Source organism: Pteropus medius, unplaced genomic scaffold, assembly GCF_902729225.1.
Source record: "Pteropus medius unplaced genomic scaffold, Ma_sr-lr_union100, whole genome shotgun sequence".
In the NCBI taxonomy this organism is placed as follows: Eukaryota; Metazoa; Chordata; class Mammalia; order Chiroptera; family Pteropodidae; genus Pteropus; species Pteropus medius.
In genome coordinates, this window is record NW_024356249.1 from 5,475,341 (window position 1) to 5,499,694 (window position 24,354).

The 24,354-nt window shown below is 49.2% G+C and overlaps 2 protein-coding genes across 4 annotated transcripts in view; one reads left to right on the top strand and one right to left on the bottom strand.

Moving 5' to 3' along the window:
* Positions 1-4,034, top strand: part of LOC120601168 (solute carrier family 23 member 1-like) — a 34,301-nt gene extending 30,267 nt beyond the window's left edge. For 2 of the 3 annotated variants that reach the window (XM_039860862.1, XM_039860863.1), the window contains exons 9-12: positions 895-1,059; positions 1,458-1,566; positions 1,664-1,759; positions 3,072-4,034. In XM_039860862.1, coding sequence (XP_039716796.1) covers positions 895-1,059; positions 1,458-1,566; positions 1,664-1,759; positions 3,072-3,328 — 627 coding nt within the window. In that variant the 3' untranslated portion in view covers positions 3,329-4,034. The remainder of the gene's footprint in view (positions 1-894; positions 1,060-1,457; positions 1,567-1,663; positions 1,760-3,071) is intronic. The other variant, XM_039860864.1, reaches the window with a different exon arrangement.
* A 722-nt stretch (positions 4,035-4,756) lies between these two features.
* Positions 4,757-24,354, bottom strand: STRA8 (stimulated by retinoic acid 8). Its single transcript, XM_039860664.1, has 9 exons — positions 24,049-24,354; positions 17,595-17,823; positions 16,315-16,390; positions 15,596-15,680; positions 12,935-13,153; positions 11,831-12,116; positions 9,372-9,445; positions 7,525-7,636; positions 4,757-5,027 (listed from the first exon to the last, which is right to left on the bottom strand). The coding sequence occupies exons 2-9, from the start codon at positions 17,784-17,786 to the stop codon at positions 4,953-4,955; spliced, it is 1,119 nt and encodes a 372-aa protein (XP_039716598.1). The 5' UTR covers positions 17,787-17,823; positions 24,049-24,354; the 3' UTR covers positions 4,757-4,952.

The following is a 24,354-nucleotide window of genomic DNA, read 5'->3' on the forward strand; positions in this document are numbered from 1 at the left end:
CCTGGGTACTTGACTGTATCACTCAATGTATTAGTCTCCTATTTCTGCTGTAACAAATGAGCACAAACTTAGTGACTTCAAACAATCAAATGTATTATTTTACTGATCTGGAGGTCAGAAATCTGACACAGGTATCACGGGGCTGAAGTGAAGATGTCAGCAGGGTAGTGCCACTCTCTGGAGGGTCCAGAGGAGAATCCATCTCTTTGCTTTTTCCGTCACCTAGAGGCTGCCCACGGTCCTTGGCTGTGGCACTGGTCCACCATCTTCAAAGCCAGCAATATCCCATCTCTGACCTTCCTTCTCTTGTCACATCTCCCTGTGACCACAGCCAGGGAGGGTCCCCTGCTTATAAGCGTTCATGTAATTAGACTGGGTCCTCCTCAATAATTCAGGAGGTTCTCTCCATTTCAAAATCCTCCACTTAATCAGATCTGCAAAGTCTCTTTTGCCATGCAAAGTAACATGTTCACAGTTTAGGAGATTAGGACGTGACCTCTTTGAGGGGCCACCATTCTGCTCACCATACTTGCTCTTCTTGGTCGTGGCGACTCCCTGGGCAGAGAGTCTGTGCTGGTGCTGGTCGATCAGGGCTTTGTGAGCCCTGAAGAAATTCCTTGCTTTCTCAAGTTTCGATAGGAGGTCCCTTACCTGTGGCCCAGCCCTGTGTCAGACCTCCAAACCTGAATATTCAACTGCCACCTGGTCATACCCTTGTCCTTTCCCAGATCCCATATGGGAGCAGAGTGGGGTCATTTGGGGGTTAGGCAGTGCTGCTCCTGTGAGTCCCCTGGAGTGTTGTTTGAGGTGCCCTGGGAGTAGGGCAGAGGCTTCTGGGGTGTGTGGCGTGACTGGCGCTGAGCTCCTTGTCCCCCATCTCCCTGAGTGCCGCAGGTGGGGAGCAGGATGGTGATCGTCGCCGCGGGCTGCGTGCTGCTCCTGATGGGCGTCTTTGGGAAGATAGGGGCTGCGTTTGCCACCATCCCAACCCCTGTGATCGGAGGCATGTTCCTGGTGATGTTCGGGGTCATCACCGCCGTAGGGATTTCCAATCTACAGGTGAGCCAGGAGCCCGTGAGCAGCACCAGTGCGTCTCCTGCAGGGAGCCCTTGGGGATTGAGATGAATGGAACAGGGCTGGGGCCGGCGGGGAGAAGGGGATCCTTGGTCTCAGAAACCACGCTGGCCCCCAATGGAAGAAAGAAATAGCTAGCAGCATCCAAACTTCTAAATAGCAAAGCGTAGCAGTTGGACTTGGATTATCCAAACCACTCAGCTCCCAAGGTCAAGTGGGAATCAGGACTCGGCTTGTCCGCTGAGAGCATGCGTTGCTGAGTCCAGCCTTCCCACAAACCTCTGGTGGCGGTGGAAGAGGAGGGACATTTGGAGGGGCACCGGATGGGTGCGCAGCGAAGGCGCTGACCGCTCCGGGCCGCTGTGCGGGCCTCTCTCCCGCAGTACGTGGACATGAACTCATCCAGGAACATCTTTGTCTTCGGCTTCTCCATCTACTGTGGGCTCGCCATCCCCAACTGGGTGAACAAGAACCCCGAGAGGCTCCAGACAGGTGAGTTCCCACCCCCTACGCTGTGACGATTCCAGAGGCAAAACCAGCGGGGGCCGTTGGTCCCTGGGCATCCCTGTCACTTTTGTCTTTACTCTAGGGATTCTCCAGCTGGACCAGATCATCCAGGTGCTGCTGACCACGGGCATGTTTGTCGGTGGATTTCTGGGCTTTCTCCTGGACAACACCATCCCCGGTAGGGCTCGCCTTCTCTCTATAAGCTAGCAGTTTAGGGAGATGGTCAGCATGTGGGACACCAGCCCCAAATACCACGTCGGACTGGCCACGGCCTACCCTGAGCGGGCCCTGGGGCAGGATGGATATACCAGCTTGTGTTAGCTTTCTGGGGCTGCCGTCACAAAATACCATAGACTGGGGGAGAGGGAGGTGCTTAAACAACCAAAACATATTTTCTCACAGTCTGGAGGCTGGAAGACCTAGATCAAGGTGTGAACAGGGTCAGTTTCTCCCGAGGCCTCTCTCCTAGGCTTGCAGATGGCCACCTTCTTGCCGTGTCCTCACCTGCCCCTTCCTGTGCGTGAGTGCACGTCTGATGTCTCTACGTGTCCTAGTCTCCTCTTCTTATGAGGATATCAGTCCTATTGGATCAAGGCCCACCCCAAAGCTCTCATCTTTAACTTAGTCACCTCTTTAAAGGCCCTATCTCCAAGTACAGTCACAGTCTGAGGTATGGGGAGTTAAGGCTTTAACATATTTTTCAGGGGGACACAGTTGAGCTCATCACAGGGCCTCAGGTGAGAAATACATAAGAAGCAAAAAGAAAAAGACATAGCCCCAGCTGTCTTAGGACCTCAAGTTTAGTTGGTGAGAAAAAGAACACATATATTCATTCATTCATTCATTCATTCATTCATTCATTTTGATAAAAGCCCATTGAGCACTTGCTGTGTTCCGGATGCTATTGTACTGAGAATACAAAGAGCAGAAAGACATGCCCCCCGCCTTCCAAATCCTACAGGCTAATATGGAAGACAAGAACAAAATTACAAACGATACAATTATAGTTAAGTGCGATGATGAGCAAAGCGAGTCTCTGAGTGCTGAAGACGGTGACGGTGGGGTGCAGAGCTGCCATCACTGCTGGCTTTCAGTGCTCCCTTCTTGACCCTCCCACAGCCCCTGGAAAGGATCTCTATGATAGGGCCTGCTTCATGGTATTGTTTTCCGCGTTTCTTCTCTCCACCGAGTGTGAAATGCGTCTGCACGCCAGAAACATTAGCTGTAGAAAAGCGCGCCCCCTGGAGGTGAGGACAGGACAGTGTTCATTAAGGTCCTGCCCCGGGACTCTGCGCGGTGTCCGCTGGGGCCGGAGCTCGGGGATGCCGGATGAGCCGAGACGAGCTGAGCTGTGATTCTGGAGATGAGCCTGGAGGAGGAAGCGAGGGTTCTCTTGGCAGGTGCCCACAAAGGCACCAGAGGCCCCCTCCGGCCCATGCCGGCCTCGCTCCATCAGGGCCCAGTCCTGACCGCTCACTGTCTCCTATCAGGCAGTCTGGAGGAGAGAGGCCTCCTGGCATGGATTCAGATCCAGGAGTCTGAAGAGTTGACGAAGGCCTTGGAGGTCTACGGCCTCCCCTGTGGGATCGGCACCAAGTTTTGCACGTCCTCCTGCGTCCAGTGGCTCCCCTTCTGGCCCAGACTGGAGCACGATGGGAAAGGAGCAGCGGGAGTGAGCCAGCTCTCACTCTGCCCCCAGGATTCCTCAGGAGAGCACCAAAAAGGTGCCGCAGAAACCAGGATGTGAGGCAACATCACCTCACGCACACCCCCAGGCCGTCTCCACAGCCCCCAGCCCCAGAACATGCTGACCTCCCCACTCACATGGGGCGGGGTGCCCCAACCTTCCTGAGCACCCCTGGCACCCCGCACACAATAGCAGCCAAATAAGGGACGATGACCACGACAAGCGTGCTTTGACCTGGTCACTTAGTGACCGAGGACTGGCCTCAAGCTGCATCCTTCCGCTGGCCTCCAGCTGTCCCATCTCCAGTGTAAAGGAGTGTCACCTAATGTCCACACAGAGACTCCCTTAGTTCACATGCTATGGGCAGTATTTTGATGCCTTGGGAGCAAGAGGCCTGGGGTGGGGCGGAGGACAGAGATGGGGCTGTCGGCTGGAAGAACAGGTCTCTTCCTCCTCCAAGAGGCTGGTGGCTGGGCCAGCCCCTTCAGGCCCTTCCTCTTTGTGCCCCTGCCATTTATACACAGTGAATTGGCAAAGCTGCAAGCCTTGCACACCCCCGGTGGTGTCCGTGGGGTCGGCTCTTGCATCCCGGGACTCCGTGAGTGGTGTGGTCTGGGCTGTGGCGTAAAGAGCCAGGCAAACCCATTCTCTCTACATACTCAGTGGATTAGTCAGGGTTCTCCAAAGAAACAGAGCCAATAGGATGTGTGTGTGTACACACACACACACACACACACTCACACACACACACATATAGCATATATACATATACATATATACATGTATATCTATATCTGTATCTATAGGTATAAAGATTCAGATACAGATACAGATACAGACATATAGAGAGAGGGTTTAAGGAATGAGCTCCTCTGAATGTGGAGGCTGGCAACTCCAAAATCCGCAAGGTAGACCCAGTAGGCTGGGAAGAGCAGCCGCTCAAGACTGAGGGCAGTCATTGGCAGATTTCCCTCTTCCTCGGGGGAGGTCAATCTTTTGTTTATTTGGTCCTTCAACTGATGGGACGAGGCCCACCCACATTGTGGAGAGTAATCTGCTTTACTCAAAGTCTACTGATCTAAATGTTAATCTCATCTAAAAATACCTTCATGGAAACAGCTAGAATAATGTTTGACCAAATGTCACACTCAGTGTACACACCCAGGGACATTATACACTCTGTCCAGGATCCTCACCAGAAAGCACTCAGAACACTGCAGGATCTGGCTTGGACTCCATCAAGAGTCTTTATTACCAGAAGCAGCAGGTGTAGAGTGCACGGGTTCCAGAACTCTCTAGAACCCATTAGACTACCACCCCGAACCCAGAGTGTGCTAAAAGGTGTCATGGCACCTCCAGGGACAGATCTTGCTTGTCCTCTTCTTGAAAGGCTCATGGCCTGGGCCTCCACTGTACCCGGTCACCCCTGAATAGGAGCACAGTGGGAGCAGGTGTGTGCCCTGCAGCGGTCCAGCCCCTTACACCCAACAACCCTGAAAGACCATCATGGAGCCACGCTACTCTTAACACTTTTTAATAATCACAAACTAAAGCCATCGAAATACTTCTGCAACAATCCATCCAAAATGCCCCAGAGGCTGAGGCAGGTGCAGCCTTTGGTGCCGGCGTGCAAACTTGGAAACTGTCCACCTCATTCACGCCCTTCCCTCCCAGCCCCTCCGCATCACAAATCTTCATCATCAAAGGTCTCCATGCATCTCAGCATTATTATCTCATCATCCATGGGAAGGTCCGGTTCCTGCAAAACACGGGGTGGAAGAGGATTAAATTTCTCTTTAAGGATTGCTGGCCCCAGGCAGATGAGGAGGCCCCGCTATCTCAGGATGCCCCTCAGTCTCCGCCCCACATCTCTTCAGCTGCATCTTCATTGCCAGCTTCTGGCCAGGGGAAAGCTTTAAAAATCTGAACGCTTTAGTGCCCATCAAGAGAGGGTAGTGACCTGCAGCTTGGCACACGCACCAATGGAATACTAAGCCACTGTTTAAAAAAAAGGAAAGTGATCACTCTCTATTTGTGGGATACACTACTTAAAAGGGGTAAAGTACAAGCAATGTGCCTGGTAGGCTACCATGTGTGTCTGAAGGCATGTTAACTACCCGTAGGGTGTCTTTGGACACCTGTACAAGAAATGGTAATAATAGCTACCTTTGGGGAAGGAGCATGGGTAGTAACTAAGGGACACTGGTAGAGAGACTAAGTATTCTTTGTTAGCTATGAAGAGACAATTTTTTAAAGAAGCAACATTATGTTTGTTTAGTAAGGGTTTCTAATTTCCTTTCCAATCAACCCCAGCCAACCTCCCTGACTCCCCATTACCTTTTCCACTAAAAGTATGTTTCAGAGTTTTGGCTCTTCCTATCTCTCCCCGCCCCAGCAGGAAATGACCCCTGTAATTTGTTAGTCCTGCTGGTCTGGGCTTGAGTCCCCCGTGCCCTGGAAGCCTCCCCAGTCAACTGTCTCGTGAATGTGGGACCTGGTCCCAAGGGTGATGGCCCGATTGGGAGATGAGTCTACAGACGAAGGCTTTCAAGCTCTGGAGAACGGTCCTCATTCTCTGTGCCCTACTGATGGGGGCCGGGGGGCATGGGGCACCAGCATGCAGAGGGTCCTGGGAAGCCAAGCGTCCTATGGGAACCACATGCTCAAGTCTCTGTCACACAAGGTGCTTGAATGTTGTTCAAAATGTTCTGGTTCCTTAAGCCTCTGAAAATGGAGTCAGAGGCACGTTTAAGCTGCAGATTTGCAAAAGCAACAGGCTGTGGGAGATGTCTGCTGGAATTGGGTGCTGAAGTGGGTTGAATGGTGTCTCCCCCTACTCCTGCCCCCAAAAAATTCATGTCCACCTGGAAGCTTATTTTGCAATAGGGTCTTTGCAGATAGAATTGGTTAAGGATGTCAAGATGAACTCATCCTGGATTTAGGGTGGGCCCTTAATCCAGATGACTGGCGTCCTTATAAGAAGATGAGAGGGACAGACAGACATAAAGGAGAAGCGCCTGGAGTGATGCAGCTGCAAGTCAGAGTGTGGAAGGTTGAGGAAGCCACCAGAAGCAAGGAAGAGGCAAGGAGGGGTTCTTCCCTGGAGCTTTCAGAGAAGCCGTGAGGACTGACACCTTAATTTGGCCTTCTGGCCTCCGGAACTACGAGAGAATAAATTTTCATTGTTTTAAGCCACCAAGTTTGTGGTAATTTGTTACAGTGTCCTAGAAAACCAACACAGGTGCCAATTAAGTTTCATCCAACCACCTCGCAGGAAGCTGACAGGGGGAGGTGGATGGGAAGAGAAAGAAATTTCTCTCTTTACACCAGCGGCTAGCGAAGCCCAAGGTCCCCTGCACCAGAACCTCTTGGGCAGTTTGTTCAAAACAGAGATCTCGAAACACTGAATGAGAATCTTGGGTGCTGGGGCAATAGGAATCTGCATTTCCAATAAGCTCCCAAGGTGATTCAAGTCTGAGTACCTCTGCTTTATATGGAAACTCCGGTACCTGCTTGTTCTTTCTTTTCTGCCCCGTATGAAGAAAGAAAGCAGGAAAAGCAAAGATTGTGCTGTTAATCCATTCTCAAAGCCAATGGAGGATTAGTGGGAAAAGGGCCCAATTATTCCTTAGCCTTTTGAAAATTGTCCTAATTATTTTTAGACAAACGCTTTCATTATTACTGCTTACCTGTTAAACAATGTATGTTTGCTAGATTAGTAGAGAAAATTTATGGCCGTGAATCTGAAATCTATGGCTATGCCCCTTGGTGGCTCAGGCATAACCTCTTCCCCCCATGAAAGCTTCCGGAATGTACCCCCTAACAGAAACCTCCACTACTTATGATAAGCTGCACGGTCAGCTTTTTGCAAGCAGAAATTACTATCCTTTAAATGCTGACAGCTGACATTACCCAGGGTCTCAAAAGGTGAGGACACAGCTCAGCTTCTTGGAAAGGCATCTAGGAGTGACGACACTAAGAGCCAAGCCCTGGGACCTGCTTGCTACTTTCAGGTCTGCCCTGAAGAGCATCCCTCTGTCTCTTCCCTCAGTTTCCCTGGACGTCTTCTATAGCACAGGATGCATTCGGCTGAAATCGCATCCGTGGAGCAAGCCAGAGAGAATGAAAGAACAGCCCCTGCCCGTGGCCCCTGGTGGCGTGATCCAGCTGAGGTCCAGCGCGCACTCTCCTCCAGAGCCCTTTCTGGGTCTTAAGGGAGGCCAGCGGAGGTCCCCTTGCACGCTGCTCTGTCCTACCTCTTTCACCTGGGTGTTAACACAACAGAAGCCTTTAAAGAAGTCGATGATCTGCATATAGAGCCGAAACTTCTCCTCTGGGTTCTCTGGGTTGCAGCTGGCAAGCACGGAACTAAAAACGGAGGAAGAAGAGACAGCGAACGTTTAGAAGCCTCATCTCTTGCCTCTGCTCGTCCCCGCTAAATTATTTGGATTATGGTGCGAACCAAGCGCTTTTAAACACCCAGGTGTCTTCTCGGACAGCTGGGAGTCCTTCTTGGAAGGTTTGCATTGCCTTAGCTCCCATGTCACGTCTGGAACCCACTGGGAAAGTGAGACCATTGAGAGACTGGCTCCTGTGTCCTAATTTAGTGTCCTGAGCTGTGGCCTCTGGAACAAGGCAGCAAGATTTCCTCTGTCCTTCAGAGTCAACCTCTATAGCAGCACCCCACGGTTCTGGTCCCAGCTGTGGGCCCATCGTACCCTTCAGTTCAGTCCCTTGAGATGTCTGACATGGAACACGAGCCCTGAACAGAGGGAAGGCCTGTTTTGCAGACTTCTTCCCCACTGCCCTCCTGGGACATGGAGAGAAAGTCAACAACCAGGGCCACAGAGCAAGGAGGCTGTGAGTCACACTGGGACAGCCAGCATTTTGACCTCATGTCCCCTGGAATAGGGTCCCATAGTCAGCTTAGAAACTCTCTGGCAGCAGCCCCTGCCTTTTCTGAAGAAAGTAGAAAAAAGATTTTTTTAATTGGTTATCTCTTCGTCCCACCAGCAAGGTGAGGAGTTCCAGATATTGCTTGGCAAGTACACTTCTCGGCAAAGCTGTCTTCACAGAATGTCTGCCTCCTGCCAGTTTCAGCAAAATCACACTCCACACACAGCTGAGAAGAGCTTGAGTCACCACAGAAAATCGCTGTGGAGATTTGGGACGAATCCATCTCTGCCGGGGTGGAGCAGGTGGAGGGTAGGGACGGGTGCTGAAGGCTCTTTTGCCTGCAGGCGGCCAGGTTACCAGGGCCAGCTGTGGTCACATGGTCTCAGGGGAAAAGAAAGATTTTTTGGCGGGATCATGAGGACATGAATGTCCCCCCATCACTCCCAAGGCAGGAAAATGAAATGGTTGGGCTTCTTTTAGCCGTGAGTCTAGCCTAGGTATCTGAAAGGCCTGTGTCTTCCGCCTGTAAGACCACAGTTTTTCAAAGCAGCGGGGGAATTTCAGTCCTTAACTAGCTCTCTCTGAGCAAACACCCCAAGGGTACAGATTTAGTCAAGCTGCTCCTGGTTTTTAAATCTCCCCAGACCCTGTCTCCACGGCATCAGCCAGCCCCCATCCCCCTCCTCACATCCATTCCCACCAGAACTTTGCAAAGCAGGTTCCCACATCCCCACCCCTCCTTCGTACAGCTCCGAGATGCTCCTGAGCTCAGGGCATGGGGCCTGTTTCCACGATGGCCCAGGGGCTCCGTGCCCCGGAGTCCCCTGCCCGCCTCTCAGGCCAGACTGACTACTGTGACCTGCCCACGGCCACCTCACCCGGGGAGAACCGTGCGACGTGAACAACCGGAAGCTGATAACCTGTTGTGTTAGCCATCCTCAGCCTTGAGCTAGGATGGAAGAATTTTCTACTCTGAAGAAGCCCCAGACAATATCATCGCCAGGTCGAGGACATAGTCTTAGGATCAGCCCACTTCGAATCTCAGAAAAAAAGTGGATTTCTAAGAACTTGCACTGAATTACACGCCCTCTGAGGGCCTGCTGGGGAGAGGGTCCTAAACATCCCAGCGGGGGACACACGCTCACACACACACTCATGTGCACGCACACACACACACACACCACACCACCTCACGCCCCTTTCTCACCTAGAGCTGGATGTACTTGGAGCGTCACTTTTGTCCAGGAAACTTGCCACATCGAAGGCATCTTCAAAAAGGAGCTGAAAGAAGGCACAGAACTTCATGTGGCAGAAATAACTGCACTTTGACGCTTGCTCTGGGTGGCTGGGGGAGAGATGAGCTGGAGGGCTCTCCCTCTCTACCATCAGCCCCGAAGGGCATGGCTGGTAAGGCAGGGCCCAATCCCAGGGTCTCTGCTTGGTGACCTTCCCAGGACATGACTATTAAGTTCTTGCCCACCCAGAACAAACTGCCAACCCCGGAGGTAGCTGAGAGGACAGGGGAGTCCTGGGGACCGTGGTGTCCTCTTTCCAAAGAAGGCAGAGCTCAGGTGTGAGATGCAACAGCCAGAGCTGAGCTCAGCTTACAGTGGAAAAGGGCTCGTCTGCACCTCCCAAGGTGGCGAGACTATTGGAGCCCAGGATTGACAATCTAGCAGTTTCGTGTCAGGGCAGCTGAGTAGGAAGGTCCAGGTGGCTATGGACTTAGGCCACAGGAGAGTCGATGTCCAGCCCTGCCACTCACTAAGCCTGTGACCTTGGACAGTGACTTCATCTTCCGAATTCTCCTTTATATAAACTGGAATCGCCACAGCGCCTGCTTGCAAGGCAGTCGCAAGGATTAAATAAGATGATTTGTGTGAAACATCTGGCGCATAATCATGGCTCGAATGTGTTCGCTAGTTTTGAATATTATCTGCTTCACAAAAGAAACACATGTTGGAAAATAGAAACGGATAAAGAAAATAAAAATCACCGAGAAACAATCATCGTCGACATATCGATCTATCTCCTTCCATCCTTTCCAAAAGGCATATTTTATCGTACATTCCCAATTTGGGAACCTTGCTATTTAGACAGTTTTTGGCTCTGCTTTTTCCTAATCTGTTGAAGAATATTAACTACTCCACAGGAATGCGATTGCCAGATTTAGCAAATAAAAACGCAGGTTGCTCAGTTAAATTCGAATTTTGGATACGAATTGCATGGGCCATTCTGACATTGAATATTTCACTGGGATGCTGTATTGGAGCTGGCGCCTCGTTCCCGCAGATGGCACCCTGCCTTGTGTCTCCCTTCACGTCGCCTCACAATTTGCTTCCCCTGAACCGAATCCCTCGAGACTCTAGCCATGGGGATACCTCCCCGTTCCTGGCTTTCTGGACATTTCCTGGTGTCCTTCTTTTTGGTGTCCCTTTGGTCATCCCAAACAGGATCTGGAAGGAGGCCACTGAAAGGCCTGAGCGCCCATGTCCAACAGCCTGGAAGCCTATCGTCAATGTGTTCCTCCCGACAGGCTGGGGCAGGGACCTAGGACCTAAATGCCTGCCCCCAACCAGTCCACCCACCAAATTAACTGTCCTCACCGAGCAAACCCTCTGGCAAGCCAGGCTGGGAGGGGCAGGGCCAGGCTCCGTGGCCCTTCTGGAGCACGCAGCACACTCATGGGGCTGTGCCTTTTCAGCACTGGAAGGGCACAGCTCTTGGGCACACCTGTCCCCGAGTCCAGGGGCTGGCCCCACACACAACTGTCTCACAGGAGAATCCTTCCAGATGGACCAGGAGCTACAGAGGTTTCACTGCAACTAATATAGAAGCCACAGTAGCAACTACTGTGGTTCTGTCCCTACCTTGGGCATAACTGCTCTCTCTCCCATTCACCTGGTCACCAGCCCTGGGTTGGCCCAAACCAACTTCGCCCAGTGGCAGCAATGCGCTTTGGGGTGAGAACTGACCTCTTCTCAGGGATTGGGCCTGATTGGTCCAAAGGTACAGAATCCTATCTCGATTGTGCCAGTCATTGGCTCAGGAATCTGGCAATCTGGCCAAGTCTGGCCAATGAGAGAGGAGAGGTTTGGTGGAAATTTCTGGAAAAGTTCTTCCTTGACCCTTAAGAAATCTTTCTCTTACCTGATGTGGAGGAGATAGAATGAGAGCTTGATTGCTACTAGCTGCCAGTCACAGTCACGGGGGGCGGGGAAAGTGGGGAGGAGAGAACAGGTAAGGAACCAGCCTTAAGATGAAGCAAAGCAAAGAGAGGGGATGAACTGAGTCCATGGTGACATCACCGAGACACTAACGGGAAGCCTCCCCTGCCTTGGGACCTCCTGGGTGTAGGTAGTACATTTCTGCAGGGTTTAATGAGCCAGTAACTTGCAGCCAAAAGAATCCTAACTGATACAACCTTCTGCGCCTTCTCTTCTGTAATCCCCATGGAAAGACCAAGAAACTAATAGAAAAAGAAATGCTGTTCTCTAGTCTTAATTATGTCAGGAAAATCAGAAATTGACCGTGTGAGCCAGGATCCAAACAACATCTGAAACTTGCCACATGACCCCGGGCAGGCAGGTCCCTGGCGTCTCCGAGCCCGGGGTGGTAGAGCCCATCCTGTGCAGCCCTCCACCCCATCCCACGGGGGCGGCTCACCTCCTCCGGGGATGACACCAGCGAGCAGCTGGCCCCTTGGCTGTCAACTCCACTGTCCTTCATGCTGCCCTCGGTGCAGGCCGTCTCCTGACAGGCCCCCGGGAGGCCCGGGAGGCCATTGTGCTCCTGCGCCCAGGCCTGCAGGAGACTGGTCTTCCTGTCCTCGGACAGGTTCTGCCACAGGTGGGAGATGGCCGCAGAGACGATGGGCAGTGTGACCTCCTGAGAGGACACAATCCCATTCCTGATCAGAAGGTCCATGGTGTGCTTGTAAAAGTTGAGATACCTGGAACAGAAACGGCACCATCTCCCAGACCTGAAGCTGGAGGCCGAAGGTCCCTCCCTACGCTATGTCCTCGGGGTGCCATTTGCTGAGTGGTGCACCCCATACGGACCTGGCTACAGCTCTGTGATGTACCAGGCGCTTGGCCTTGCTAGTCTCTGCTTGCCCCGACCTTTGCAGAGCAGAAGCCATCTTGGGGGCCATGGATGACAGATGTGTGCTTGAGTCCTTCCCCAAGCCTCCCAGTGCCTCCTGTGAAGCTCTCTGCCCAGCGGAAGAGAGGGTGAGAGGCGTGGCTGGCTCAGCTCTCACCCGACAGAAAGCTGCTTAGATTCCAAGCTCATGAGCATGCAGACATGACACCCGCCTTAACTTGAGGCCCGGGAGTCAGCTCCGCTGTGGAGTGAGCCTCCTTCTGCTGAGCTGATGCTCCAGCGCCAGCCTAGCGGCCACGGGCCTCAAGTCTGGCAGGGCCATGAGTGGCAATGGGACCCTGAGCCAGCCACTTGTCATCTTGCTTACTATGAGACCAGTGAGGCTGCCAAAAACAGACTTGTGGGGTGTGTGTGTGGGGGGCGGCATCAGCCCTCATAATCCCCATCAACCACCCCCCAAAGGCACCCCGAATTAACACGCAGTCTAAGTAAACGCAGTGTAGGTGCTGCTATGCAAACATAGCTTCAAGACTATTGGTTTGGCCCTTCTGCCAACCCGGTCCTCAAGCCCCTCCCGCATGGGAATTCTGAAGCGTCCACGACTCAGGCTCTGTCCCCTTCTCCACGGGAGCTCCGCACGAAGCCACCTGTCCCGGCTGTTCACACCGTTCGAATTCCATGAGGTCTGGTGACAAGGTGACAGGGGAGTGCAGGGGCTCCACTTTGTCCTCTTCCACTTCCTCCTCCTCCAGGTCTTCCTCCTCCTCCGGGTCTTCCTCCTCTTCCGAGTCTTCCTCCTCTTCTTCCTCCTCAGCACCCTTCTCCATGGCCTCCATGGAGCACCAGTTGGCAAAGCTTTTCTTACGAACCTTATTTGAGACCAGGCTGGGGAGAAAACAGAAACAAGATAGCTACACGTGAATGTCCCTCGTGAACAATGACACCAAAGTTCTTAACACCATTTCAGAATATATATGTATGTTAAGACATCGTGACCAGGTGGAGTTTAGATGGATGCCTCAAACTTTGAATATCAATCCATGTCACTTAGTGTATCAACAGACTAAAGAAGAAAAACCATATGGTTATCTCAGCAGATGCAGAAAAAGCACTTGGCAAAATTCAACATGCATTCATGACAAAAACTCTCGGCAAACTAGGAATAGAAAGGAACTTCTTCAACTTGATAAAGGCCATCTACAAAAAAAAACTACAGCTGAAATCACATGTAATGGTAAAAGACTGAATGTTTCTTCCCTGAGGTCAGGAACAAGACAAGGAGATCCACCTTACCACTTCTATTCAAAATCGTATTGGAGATTTTAGGCAGCCCGATAAGGTCAACAAAAGAAATAAAAGGTATACAGATGGGAAAGGAAAAAATAAAACTGTCTTTATTTTCAGACGATGTAGGAAATCCCAAAGAACCTACAAACATATGACTGTAACTAAGAAGGGACTTTAGTAAGGGTGCAGAACACAAGGTCGATAAACAAAAATCAAAATCATTTCTATACATAAGCAATGAACACTTGGAAATTGGAATTTTGAAAAGTACTATTTACACTAGCACCAAAAAACATGGAATGCTTAGATGTACACCAATAGTGCAATCTATAAGAGAAAAAATGAATAAGGTGGACTTCACCAAAATTTTGAAATTCTGCTCTTTAAAATACACATTTAAGAGAATGAAGCAACATGACACAATTTGGAAAACTAGGACTTGTCCCCAGAATCTCTTTATACCAATAGGAATAATCCCCCAAGGTATCGTGTCGAGTTGAAAAGCAAGTGAGCCATAAGAAAAGATAGGATTTTTTCTTTCTTTCTTCTTTCTTTCTTCTTTCTTTCTCTTTCTTTCTTTCTCTCTTTCTTCCTTTCTTTCTTTCTAATTGTTTGCAAGTCATATACTAGAGAGATAATTTCTTGGTATACATAAAAAGCTTCTATAGTTAAAGAAGATAAACCTACCAATCCAACAGAAAAAAATGGGCAAAGAATAGATACAAAAAGCTCCTAGGAAGAAGAATACAAATGATCTTGAACAAAGGCACTTAAGCTCACTCATAATTTAAAGAACTAATTATAATATAACTAATTAATCTATTCCTATGCTGGTACCACAGTTTTAATTATTGTAGGTTTATAATATTCCTAGTGAAAAATCACCCCTATTAGGATTTTAAAAGAAATTCAGCCATTCTCATGTGGGCAAATAAGACAGATATTGATAAGACTTTAGTATGTGATAAATTTTGTATCTTAAACCAGTAAGGAAAGGATGGCTTATGTAATAAATGGTATGGGGATCACTGGTTAACCATTTGAGTAACGCCAGTGCAGATGCCTACCACACTGAGACCTTCTCCCAGGCTAATTTGTAAAATTCAGCTGCAAACACCCTGTCAGGTGTGTATGTACACACACACACACACACACACACACACACACCCCTGCCTCCTCCCCTCTGTGGCCAAAATGGTGTATGGAGTGTGACTATAGGTGATCATGGCCTTCTTCTTTATACTTTTCTATATTTTCATATCGTCTACAGTGTGAATTTAATTTAATTTAATAATATGTCATTTCTCCTTGATTATTTCCCCTTAGGATATAACATACATTTGTAGTTTAAAAAATTTGGAAAATACAGAAAAGCACAGAGAAGAAAATAAAAGTTATCAGTAACCCCACCCGCAACAATAGGACAAGAAAGATGTTTCTCAAATCAGTCTGTCTTTCAAAGTCTGAGTGTGACATTATAAACGAGGTTCCCCTTTCGCCTCTGGGACACCCGCGTGAGCTATAGTTTCCTTGACTCTCTGAAATCCAATTTGGCTTCTCTTAGCTTCTATGAAGCTTGGGAAGCAGGATGAGATTGAGATTTTCCTTATTTTCACACGCATCCTTCAACAATGCCATTAGTTGAGTTTTTTAAAACCTATAATCCAATAGGAACGCTATGATCCCAACTCTCTATAGATAATATGCAAAATTTAAAAATCTAGAAAGATACGCTTTGAAATTAGCACTGGTTTTCCTTGAGAGGTGGAACGATACATATTGTATTTTCTTTTTGGGGCTTTTTCTGTATTTTTGACATTTTCTGTAATAAGCGTGGATTTTTAAAATGAGAAAAAAAATCCAATGCATGTTATTAGGTTAAAATACAAAAGAATTCTTTCCAGCGCAAGACGGTTTTAATGGGGGTGAGTAGCACCTGTTCCTCTGTCCTGCATTTTTTGGGGTAAGTGGAGTAGCTGTGACGTAGGAGGACAGGAAAAGAACAGCAAGCTCTGATTCTCCTGGTGCCCAGGGTCCTACCTGTGATTCCTGGAGTACATGCTGGCATATTCTTCCTTGACCTCCTCTAAGCTGTTCGCATGCCCGTCCTCCAGGTTGAAGGAGCCTGTTGGGGAGTTGAAGGCAAAGGTGCAAAAGGCAAAGTCGGGCCTTCGTCGAGTCTCCCCTGCCTTTCTGGCCCAGGTGGAGTGTACGTGGGTCCCTGAGCCCACCCCCACTTAGTGTCAGGAAGTCAAGAGCCCAGTTTCACCCCTCTTTCTAGATTTGAGGGAACAGCACTAGACCAGAGGGAAGGGCTTCTTGGACTGGCCCGTCTCAGTCGAGACATCCAAAGTATCTCTTTCAGAGTTCAGCTTCCATCTGCTTATTAAATTATATTTCACCAGCATCCATCTCTCCCAAAGTGAGTGCCAACGAAGGGAGCCAGGTTCTGACAAACAGTGTGGTCCGGTTCTCCGGCTTGCCGAGATGAGATCGGGTACTCTTCAACAGCACCCCGCTAGGATCTCATCATGCATGCTTGTACAGCCTGTGACTTCTGTCTGTCTTGCCAAATTGTAGGCACTAAAGACAGCCCGTGAATCTCATTGTACCCCGGGCCCAAGCACAGTGCGTGCTGCAGAGCAGGCACTCAGCAAAGATTCATTCACTTAGTTTAACCCGGTCTCTCTGTTTTCAATAGAAAAACCAACTGGCTTTCCCTAGAAGAGAGACGGGGAGTGGCAGGTAGGACCTATTACCTTTCAGCTGCAGCAGATTATCCAAAGTGTGTTCCAGATCCTGAATATGATTCTTCGCCTTATTCAACACCTGCCACTGAGAACAGAGGCAGAGGATGCTGAAAAGTCAGCCTCCTACTGCAGAGACTGGTTTTGTGGACACAGGAGCCCCTTCCCCGGTCTGAGGCCATGCTCCCTCAGCTGCAGAGCCACAGTCCCTGACATTGTTGATAAAAAGGGTAGGAAGTCTGTTCTGATGCGCAGAAGGCATGACGTTTCATTCGTATCCTGGAAATGATTCTCACAGAAACACCAAAGTATTTGGAAACAAGCTGCGTTCAGCAAACTACTAGGGCTGCAAAAAGGCGAAAAGCTCCATATGCTGCTTGAAGGTGGAATAAATGGTGACGGAGAGGCAGTCTGAACGGGGATCAGCCCCAGGCTTGCATAGGCCCCCACACTACCTTCTGCTCGATCATCACGTTAATATTAAATGTGCTATTCTAACAATATTTTTATTTGCTAAATGCATACACTCCAGTTGATCTAAAAACTTAAATGCTGTCAGTCTAAACTCTGAATTTCCTGTTCTGCAAGACTAGACTCATAAGCCTTCCTTCCTTCTTCCTCCCTCCCTCTCTCCCTTCCTTCCTTTCTTCCTTCCTTCCTTCCTTCCTTCTTCCTTCCTTCCTTCCTTCCTTCCTTCCTTCCTTCCTTCCTTCCTTCCTTCCTTTCCTTCTTCCTCCACAGTTCTCCCCTCTCTCCCTACCTCCCTCTTTTCTTCCTATATGTAATATTACTAAAGTCAAAATGATAACTGTAAGATTATTTAAAAATGAAAAATGTTAAATATTGTTTATTATGCTTACCACTGATACTTGTCTGGAGTGACATACATTCATCAGGTACGTGCATACAAGGGACACTGCTGTGTGTTAAGCCTGGGGACAGTCCCTGCCTTCAGCGCGTGGACATTCCAACAGGGAAAGCGAGCATGGTAACAATACTCTTACTACAAGCTAGAATTCTGTAAACACTAAAAACGGGTGGAAGTGAATGGCTGTGGAAATGACGGCCTCCAACTCAAGGGACCGAGAAGCCTCACGGAGCCGGGCAGCGGGCACAGTGAGACTGCAGCAGACAGACCACGGTGAGGTGTCCTCAGCGGACCGCTGACCCACCCAGGCCCCAGCCCTCAGGGCTGGGGGGGGGTGGGTGGGAGTCCCAGACCAGTCCCCACTTTGCTCCTCAGTCCCTCCGCATGTGGAAACGCTACCTCCCCACACTCGGGTCCCCCATACCTTCGAGGCTGTGAGATCAGACTGGGAGTACACGGTTTTCCGGAGGATGTTAAAGAGCCCTGCCAGGGTGGCACGGTGGCGGGCCTGGGACAGGCGTCTGCGGGCCACCCGAGGCTCCAGCTCCTGCAGCTGCGCCAGGGGCCGGGGCCCTGCCCTGCCCCCGGGGCTGCTGCCTTCCCCGGAGGTCGCCATTATAAGCCGCTAGGTAATATGATGTTTTCTTTTGGCCCTGAATAATAAAGACACAGTATTAAAGAAAAAGGAAGGCAGATTGAAGCAGGGAGAAAAGGGGGTACCACTCCCAAGTAAAAAGACCCAAATCGATGAATAGCATCAATAACAGGTGTATAAATATTTTAAAAAATCCATTAAGGTGAATAGCATCAATAATAACATCAATAATGGCAACACGCCCCCAAGGCGATTAATGGCAGAGGACGCAAGATCTGTTGTTTAAGCTCGACTCCTAAAAACACAAGCTGCTCGTATCTGACTTACGGGTGAAGGGCTCTGCTGCTTTACACCAGGAAGTTTCCAGAATGTTGTAGGTACTCACCAGACACTTGTTAATTGACTGTTGTGGCCAAGGAGAGCCATATCCTAAGATCTTGTCCTTTACAGTCTGTTGAAAGCTGAGCAGGTGCATGTCCCACCCTTTGAGAGCCTTTCTACCTCAAGAATGCCCACCCCCCCTCAACACTTTGTTCTGAGTAGTGGTCACACAGGTGTATAAATATTTTAAAAAATCCATCAAGGTGTATTCTTTAGATTTGTGAACTTTTCTGTATATGCATTGTAACTCAAAAAGAAGAGAATGCACTCGTCTACCCATGAAAGCAAAAAGTCACATGGTGGCAGAGAAGTAGAAGTGCGCTTGCCTTGTCCTGCTTTTAGTGGGTTCTGAAGCTGATCATTACGTTGTCCTCTGTCACATCTGAGTGTACGGACCAGGAGCCCTTCTCTAGGAGAAGCGATGCTGGGACTGATATGGAGCAGTTTTAATGACAAGGGTCTCTTACCTGAGACATGGACCCCTCCACCAGGCACTTAGCCTACCACTCGGAGGGAAGCTGGCTCCCCACTGCTCTGCCAGCTCTTTGAGCAGAGAGGCTGCGTCTCCATCACCTTTGCATCCTAGTTGGCACTCAGCGCTGGGTTTTGGAGTGCATTAGAATGGGAGGTTTCCTCTCCCCTGAGCTCAGTCCTGCTGCATAGGACAATGCATGACCTTGGCCAGTTTGAATGTATGTCAGTCACTGGAGGAGATGGTTGAAAACATACATTCCCAGGCTCGCCCTTGGCAACACGCCCCCAAGGTCATTCGGAGACTTCGAGCCACCGCTAGGGCACTCGTGGTAGCCTCTCTCTCAAAGCACCCACAGCTCGCAGCAGAAGAAAGCTTTGCCGCTAAGGTCCAGGGGGAGAATCGGCCAGAGGGTTCATTTTTGAACGCGATCAGGCAGTGCAGGATTTGAGAACACCTTTCTGGTCAGAAAGCCTATCTCCCATCAGCAACGTGGTCTTCACCAACATGTCTGCTTCCCCTCAGTTTGCTTCTCAGAACCTCGGCAGGAAGATGGTAAGTAGGTGCCGCCGTAGGGGCCCGTGCTGGTCCTTGTAAGCTCCTGTAACATTTCTTACCAGGGCTTACACCATCAGTGTGGGGAGGACAGCCACAAAATGTGCAGAGGCCAAGCCAGCCCCAGGGCTGGCTTAAATTGGAGGCCACGTCATTACGGTCTTCAATTTCCAGATACCAGCTAATCTTCGATAGGGAGCAAACTGAAGCACTAAAGGTTTTGAATTGCTTAGGGCAAAATGAGAACCTTTTGAACTTAAGAACACAGGTTCTCTTTACTTCTTTAAATTAAAGAGAAATGAGTGTGCCTGGACACCAGAGAATTTAAGTCAACGAATGGAGGTAAAAATACCAGGTCTTCCCAGGATCTCGAATTCTTCGATAGTCTAGAAATACTAATACCAAAGGCCTTTGGGCTTGTGGGTCATCTGGAGCTCTCCCAGTGCCAATGCTGGTATCAAATTTGGGTTTCCTCTCAAGTCTCCACCCAAACACACTCCCCCTGAAATACCTGAATGGCTGTTTGATCATGTTTAGTCACTGGATAAGGGTATAGCCCTCTGCCTCTCCCATAGTGGGCAGACCCTCCCATTACTGGCTACCCCTGGGGGCAGCCTTCACTGCCCTCTAGGGGAGGGAAATGGCACCAAAGCATCCTGCCTGACTGCTGGGAGCTGTGGCCCCCACCTCATGCTGCCCGCCCCAGGCTCCCAGGGTCAGGAGCTGGGTGGGGGTGGGGAATACCACAGAGAAGATGGGAGAAGATCTTTCCACTCTGCTTTAAGGGTAGAATCGAGCTAAACAGATGTTAAGCTTGATTAGACCTTGTGCAATTTAACATATCCAGCTTCCGAACGCTGCCTCCCGCTCTCCCTAGTAATGATTTGCTATGATCTCCACAAGGCATTCTTTTTAAATGATCTTTATTGACTCGCACTGTGGACCTGACAGGAGCTTAGGCTGATATTTTTCAGACAGAGCTTTTTGTTGCAATAATACAGTTGGATCTGTCCCATCAGCATCTGTGACCTGTGGAAAGCATGGCTTGCCCAGGACACCTGCCACAGAAGTCACAGTCTTGATCGGAGAGAGGAGGGCAGGACCCACCTCCACCTTATTCCAAGGTTGGCTCTTTTGCTAGAATTGGGGGAATTAACTGTAAAAATGGGATTGAGAAGTGATCTTTTATTTAAAACAAAACAAAACAAACGTTTTCTCCCTAAAGTCCTACTCAGATGCAGAGTGTGTTAAGGACACTGGTCCTAGCAGTATAAGGAATTAGAGCAATGTAGAAAGTATAGTCTGAGTTTGGAGATTTGCGTTTTAACAGCCTTGAAAACTCTGAAACTCCCTTTTCCCCTTTCTCTCACAACTGACAAAAGAAACATTTGCTCTCCTGCCCACCAGCCTCTATTCTGTGGCCCATTGCCTTTCCTCCTACCTAAAATGCTCCCACCCCAGTTTCTACTTATCTAGAGTCAACTGGTCCTTCGAGTCAAAGTTTAGTTCCAATTCCTGTAAGAAGTTTCCCAGCCCCAGTCCACACTAGTTCCTAACTTGATCTTGTTTTGCCAACAAATTTGTAAGGTCCTTGGTCATGACCCATGTAGCCAGCACCTAAGGCATCCCTCCCAGGGTGTGTACCGTGGGCAGGCATATGTGGCTAACTCCAATACTCCTTTTCCCAGCTGCTTCTCCCAGACCAAAACCACTCAGAGTTCTATGGCCTAGAAAGCTAAGATCAAATCACCCAGACATGGGGATGAGCAGAGGCATTGGGTTGAAAGAGCTAAGGGAACTGAAGATCAAGAGAAAACCTTGGAGGCAGGGAATAACAGCTAGTTTCCACCTTAACCCAAAAGAACTCTATGGATCCTAGCAATCTCATGATTCAGTTCTTGGCATGATTCGTGGTGACAGGCATGCACATTTGAGAACCTGAAAAGGTTTTTGAAGGCGAGGCTGGCCCGCTGTCACATAAGAGGGGAGGGAAGGGATTTGCACAGGGGTAAGAACCTGGATATCCTATTCTGACTCAGAAAACTGAGCAGATTTGGGTGTCTAAATGGTGTAAGAATCAAGAGAACTCAGTACATAGGTACTAGGTGGAAGGAAGCTAGTCCTAAGAATCCATGGTGGCTGGAATGATGCAGGGATGCACTCAGTATGGTACCTGGCCATCTAATGGGATGACCCGATGTAGGGAAGACAGGCTGGGTTGGCTGGAGACCTGGGTCATAATTCTAGCTCTGTGTTAACCAGCCATGTGACTTCGGACAAGCCAAGAAACCTCTCTAAGGTCTTAATTTCTCTACTTATATAAAGGAGGTGAAAAAGTCTTTTCCACCTCTTTAAAGTAATTGTGATTCTGGACTATCTGGAGCAAGGACAAGTAGCATAAGCACTCATTCCGACAGAAGCGGAACACAGAGCACTTAGCAGTATAGGAACCTACATCTTAAGGAATTCTGAAGATTGCGGTTTCATGGAAAAATGTTTCTGGGGCACTTTTTCTGTACCAGGTCCATTCGTTCTGCAGGAAACTGGGGCCAAAAATACAATTAGGCATTTCAGAATAGCCATAGCCCTCACGAATTTTCCCTTTTAAAAACCTTTTACTGCAATCAAACCTGTTAATCAGATTAGCTTGATAAGCATAACCTAGAAGACTGCTTCACTGACGAGTTCTTCTAAAAAGGCATTTTGCGTAGATTCATACTGTCATGCCATATTTTTATTACTTCTCATCTATAATGCGAAGCAGACTTTCATTGCCAAATACTTTCCTATTCAAACACTACTTAATACCTGCTTAGAGCTGACATTTAAAAAACTCCTTAAACTAAATTTTTAAAAATATTAAAAAGTTCAGAGAAACTTTCAGTCATTTTTAAGCAGCACTCTAGAAAACGTTCAAGTGTGATCCGTTCTCATTAGCAAACCCTAGGCAAACGCATACGAATACGCTCGATGATGTTTTGCACCCACAGGCAGCTAGCTTCCTTTGATAATTATCAGATTACGTAAAAAAATAAAAATAAAAAAAATCCAAACTTATTCACAGAAATATGTAGGCCGTCGCGATGACATATACAACTGCTCAAATTAAAGTCTGGACCAGACCTAAATGTTCACCTGCTCAGTTGCACCGACGTGATCAATTCGCTTGTACAAAACCAGTCACACAACCAAGTGCCGTTCAGTCAATACTCACACTCTGGGGGATGGGCACACGACATGAGAGGCCGCCTGAAAACTCGACAATGGTGACAGCAGTGACGGCGATGACAGTGATCACCGGCCTCGCACCAGTCAGACTGGGGACCGCTGCTTCTGCCCAGGGCCAGAAGACAGACCTAGCGCCTCGGTATGGAGCAGGGACCAATCGCAGCGTGTCCCTGGCCCCCACAGCCAATGGGGGCGCTTGGTTGCGGGCCAATGAGGTTTCGGGCGGTGGAAGAAACAATGTATAATGTAACATGAAGTCCGAAGGCGATACAAAAAGGCCAAGAGCGTGGAGGAAGGCGAGGCTGACCTTCTCACCTTGCCGAGCGGCGGCTTCTTTTCAAGTGGATACTGGGAGGGACAGGGAGGTATCTGCCTCACCTCAGTGCCTACACAGAACTAAATAGATGTCCTCCAACTAGTTCCACTCACTTGTCATTGAGACCCAGTTTCATCATCCTTCAAACGGGGCTATGCCACCTATCTTATACGGTGACCCTAAGTTTTAGCGAAGACATCTTAAATAAAGGGTCCAGGGCACAGGCTCTGGGTCTCAGAGGAAAAGATTAAAATATGTAGATGTCACAAAAATCGAGAGACGCATAAAAGCAGGGAGAGGGGAATGTTTTTAATAAGGGAGGAAGAAATGGGAATGGGAAGAAGAAGTCACTGAAAAGACCTTTAAAAGTGCTGGATAAAATAAGAAGTAAAGAGAAAAAGTGCTCACTCTTTGGGGCAGTAGGAAGCAGGCTTTCTTCCAATTTAGGGGGAAACAATCATTTCCCCCCAAAACATAAAATATATTTTTGTGTTTAGGTGTCTTTTTGCTTGAATCCCTGTGCCCCTATATATGTCATGAGGGTCACAATCCCACTTTATCAGTTTTACACTCTGAGCAGCAGCCAGGCCTGGTGCGCCCCTTTGCTGCTCCCTGAAAAGCTATTTCTCCCTGTGGCAGGGGGTCAAACAGAGGTCACGTGGTCTAGGGGAAGCAGCACAGGCTTGGAGGTATATGCACTTGGATTCTAATCCAGGATCCACTTCACAGTGACCTTGAGGACCATAAACGAGTCCAACCTATAGCATGTAGATAGTGTATCTGGCATGCGGTCAGCGCTCCTGAAATTCAACTTCTGATTTTGGAGGAACGTTAAATTACACGACGTGTTATGTATAAAGAAACTGTTCACACAGAAAGTGCTCAGTAAGAGTCTATTCTCCTCTCCTTTTCAAGGTAAATATAAAATTATCATTTCACTCCAAAATTCTGCCTAAGTCAAGGCCCTGCCCCTTCTGGCCCTCTGGCAGCCTTTGACCCAGGGTCTCTGAGGGCCCAGAGGACTTCTTTTCCCCTTCCACTCCCTGGTTTCTCTCCCCCGGCCCCGCTCCTGGCTTTCCACCACAGTGTTGCTGGGACGCCTTGGGTAGAGGGGGGTATTCAGGAGTCTGTGCAGCTCTGACTTACAGACATTCAGAAACAGACCTGGCCAGCCTTCCATCTAGTCACGCACGCCCCGCCCTCCCGCCACCCCATCTCTCAACCACCACCTCCTCATACACCTGCCTCCCTGGTTGCATCTCACTGGGGAGCAGATCTGTACCTAGAAGAAATGCAGTTTGGGATGGGATGTTACTAAGAGGGTTCCTTACCTGCAATAGCCTGATTTCTTTACTGAAAATGAAGATCTTTTGTCTACTTCGGTGAACCTTCCCCACAGCTAGGAGGCAGAAGGCTCTGCTCATGAACCTCTTGGTGACCTTGAAATCTCCTGGTGATGTCTCACCAGCTTTAGATACAATCAGAATTCTCCCCAGCAACACGCACACACACACTGTAACCTTCCGACCCTGACCCCGCCCTCCCAGTAGATCTTGCCCTGAAATATCCGCCTCATAATGACATAGATTCTGTCCTGAAATAACCCCCTCATAGTAACAGAGATCCTGCCCTGAATA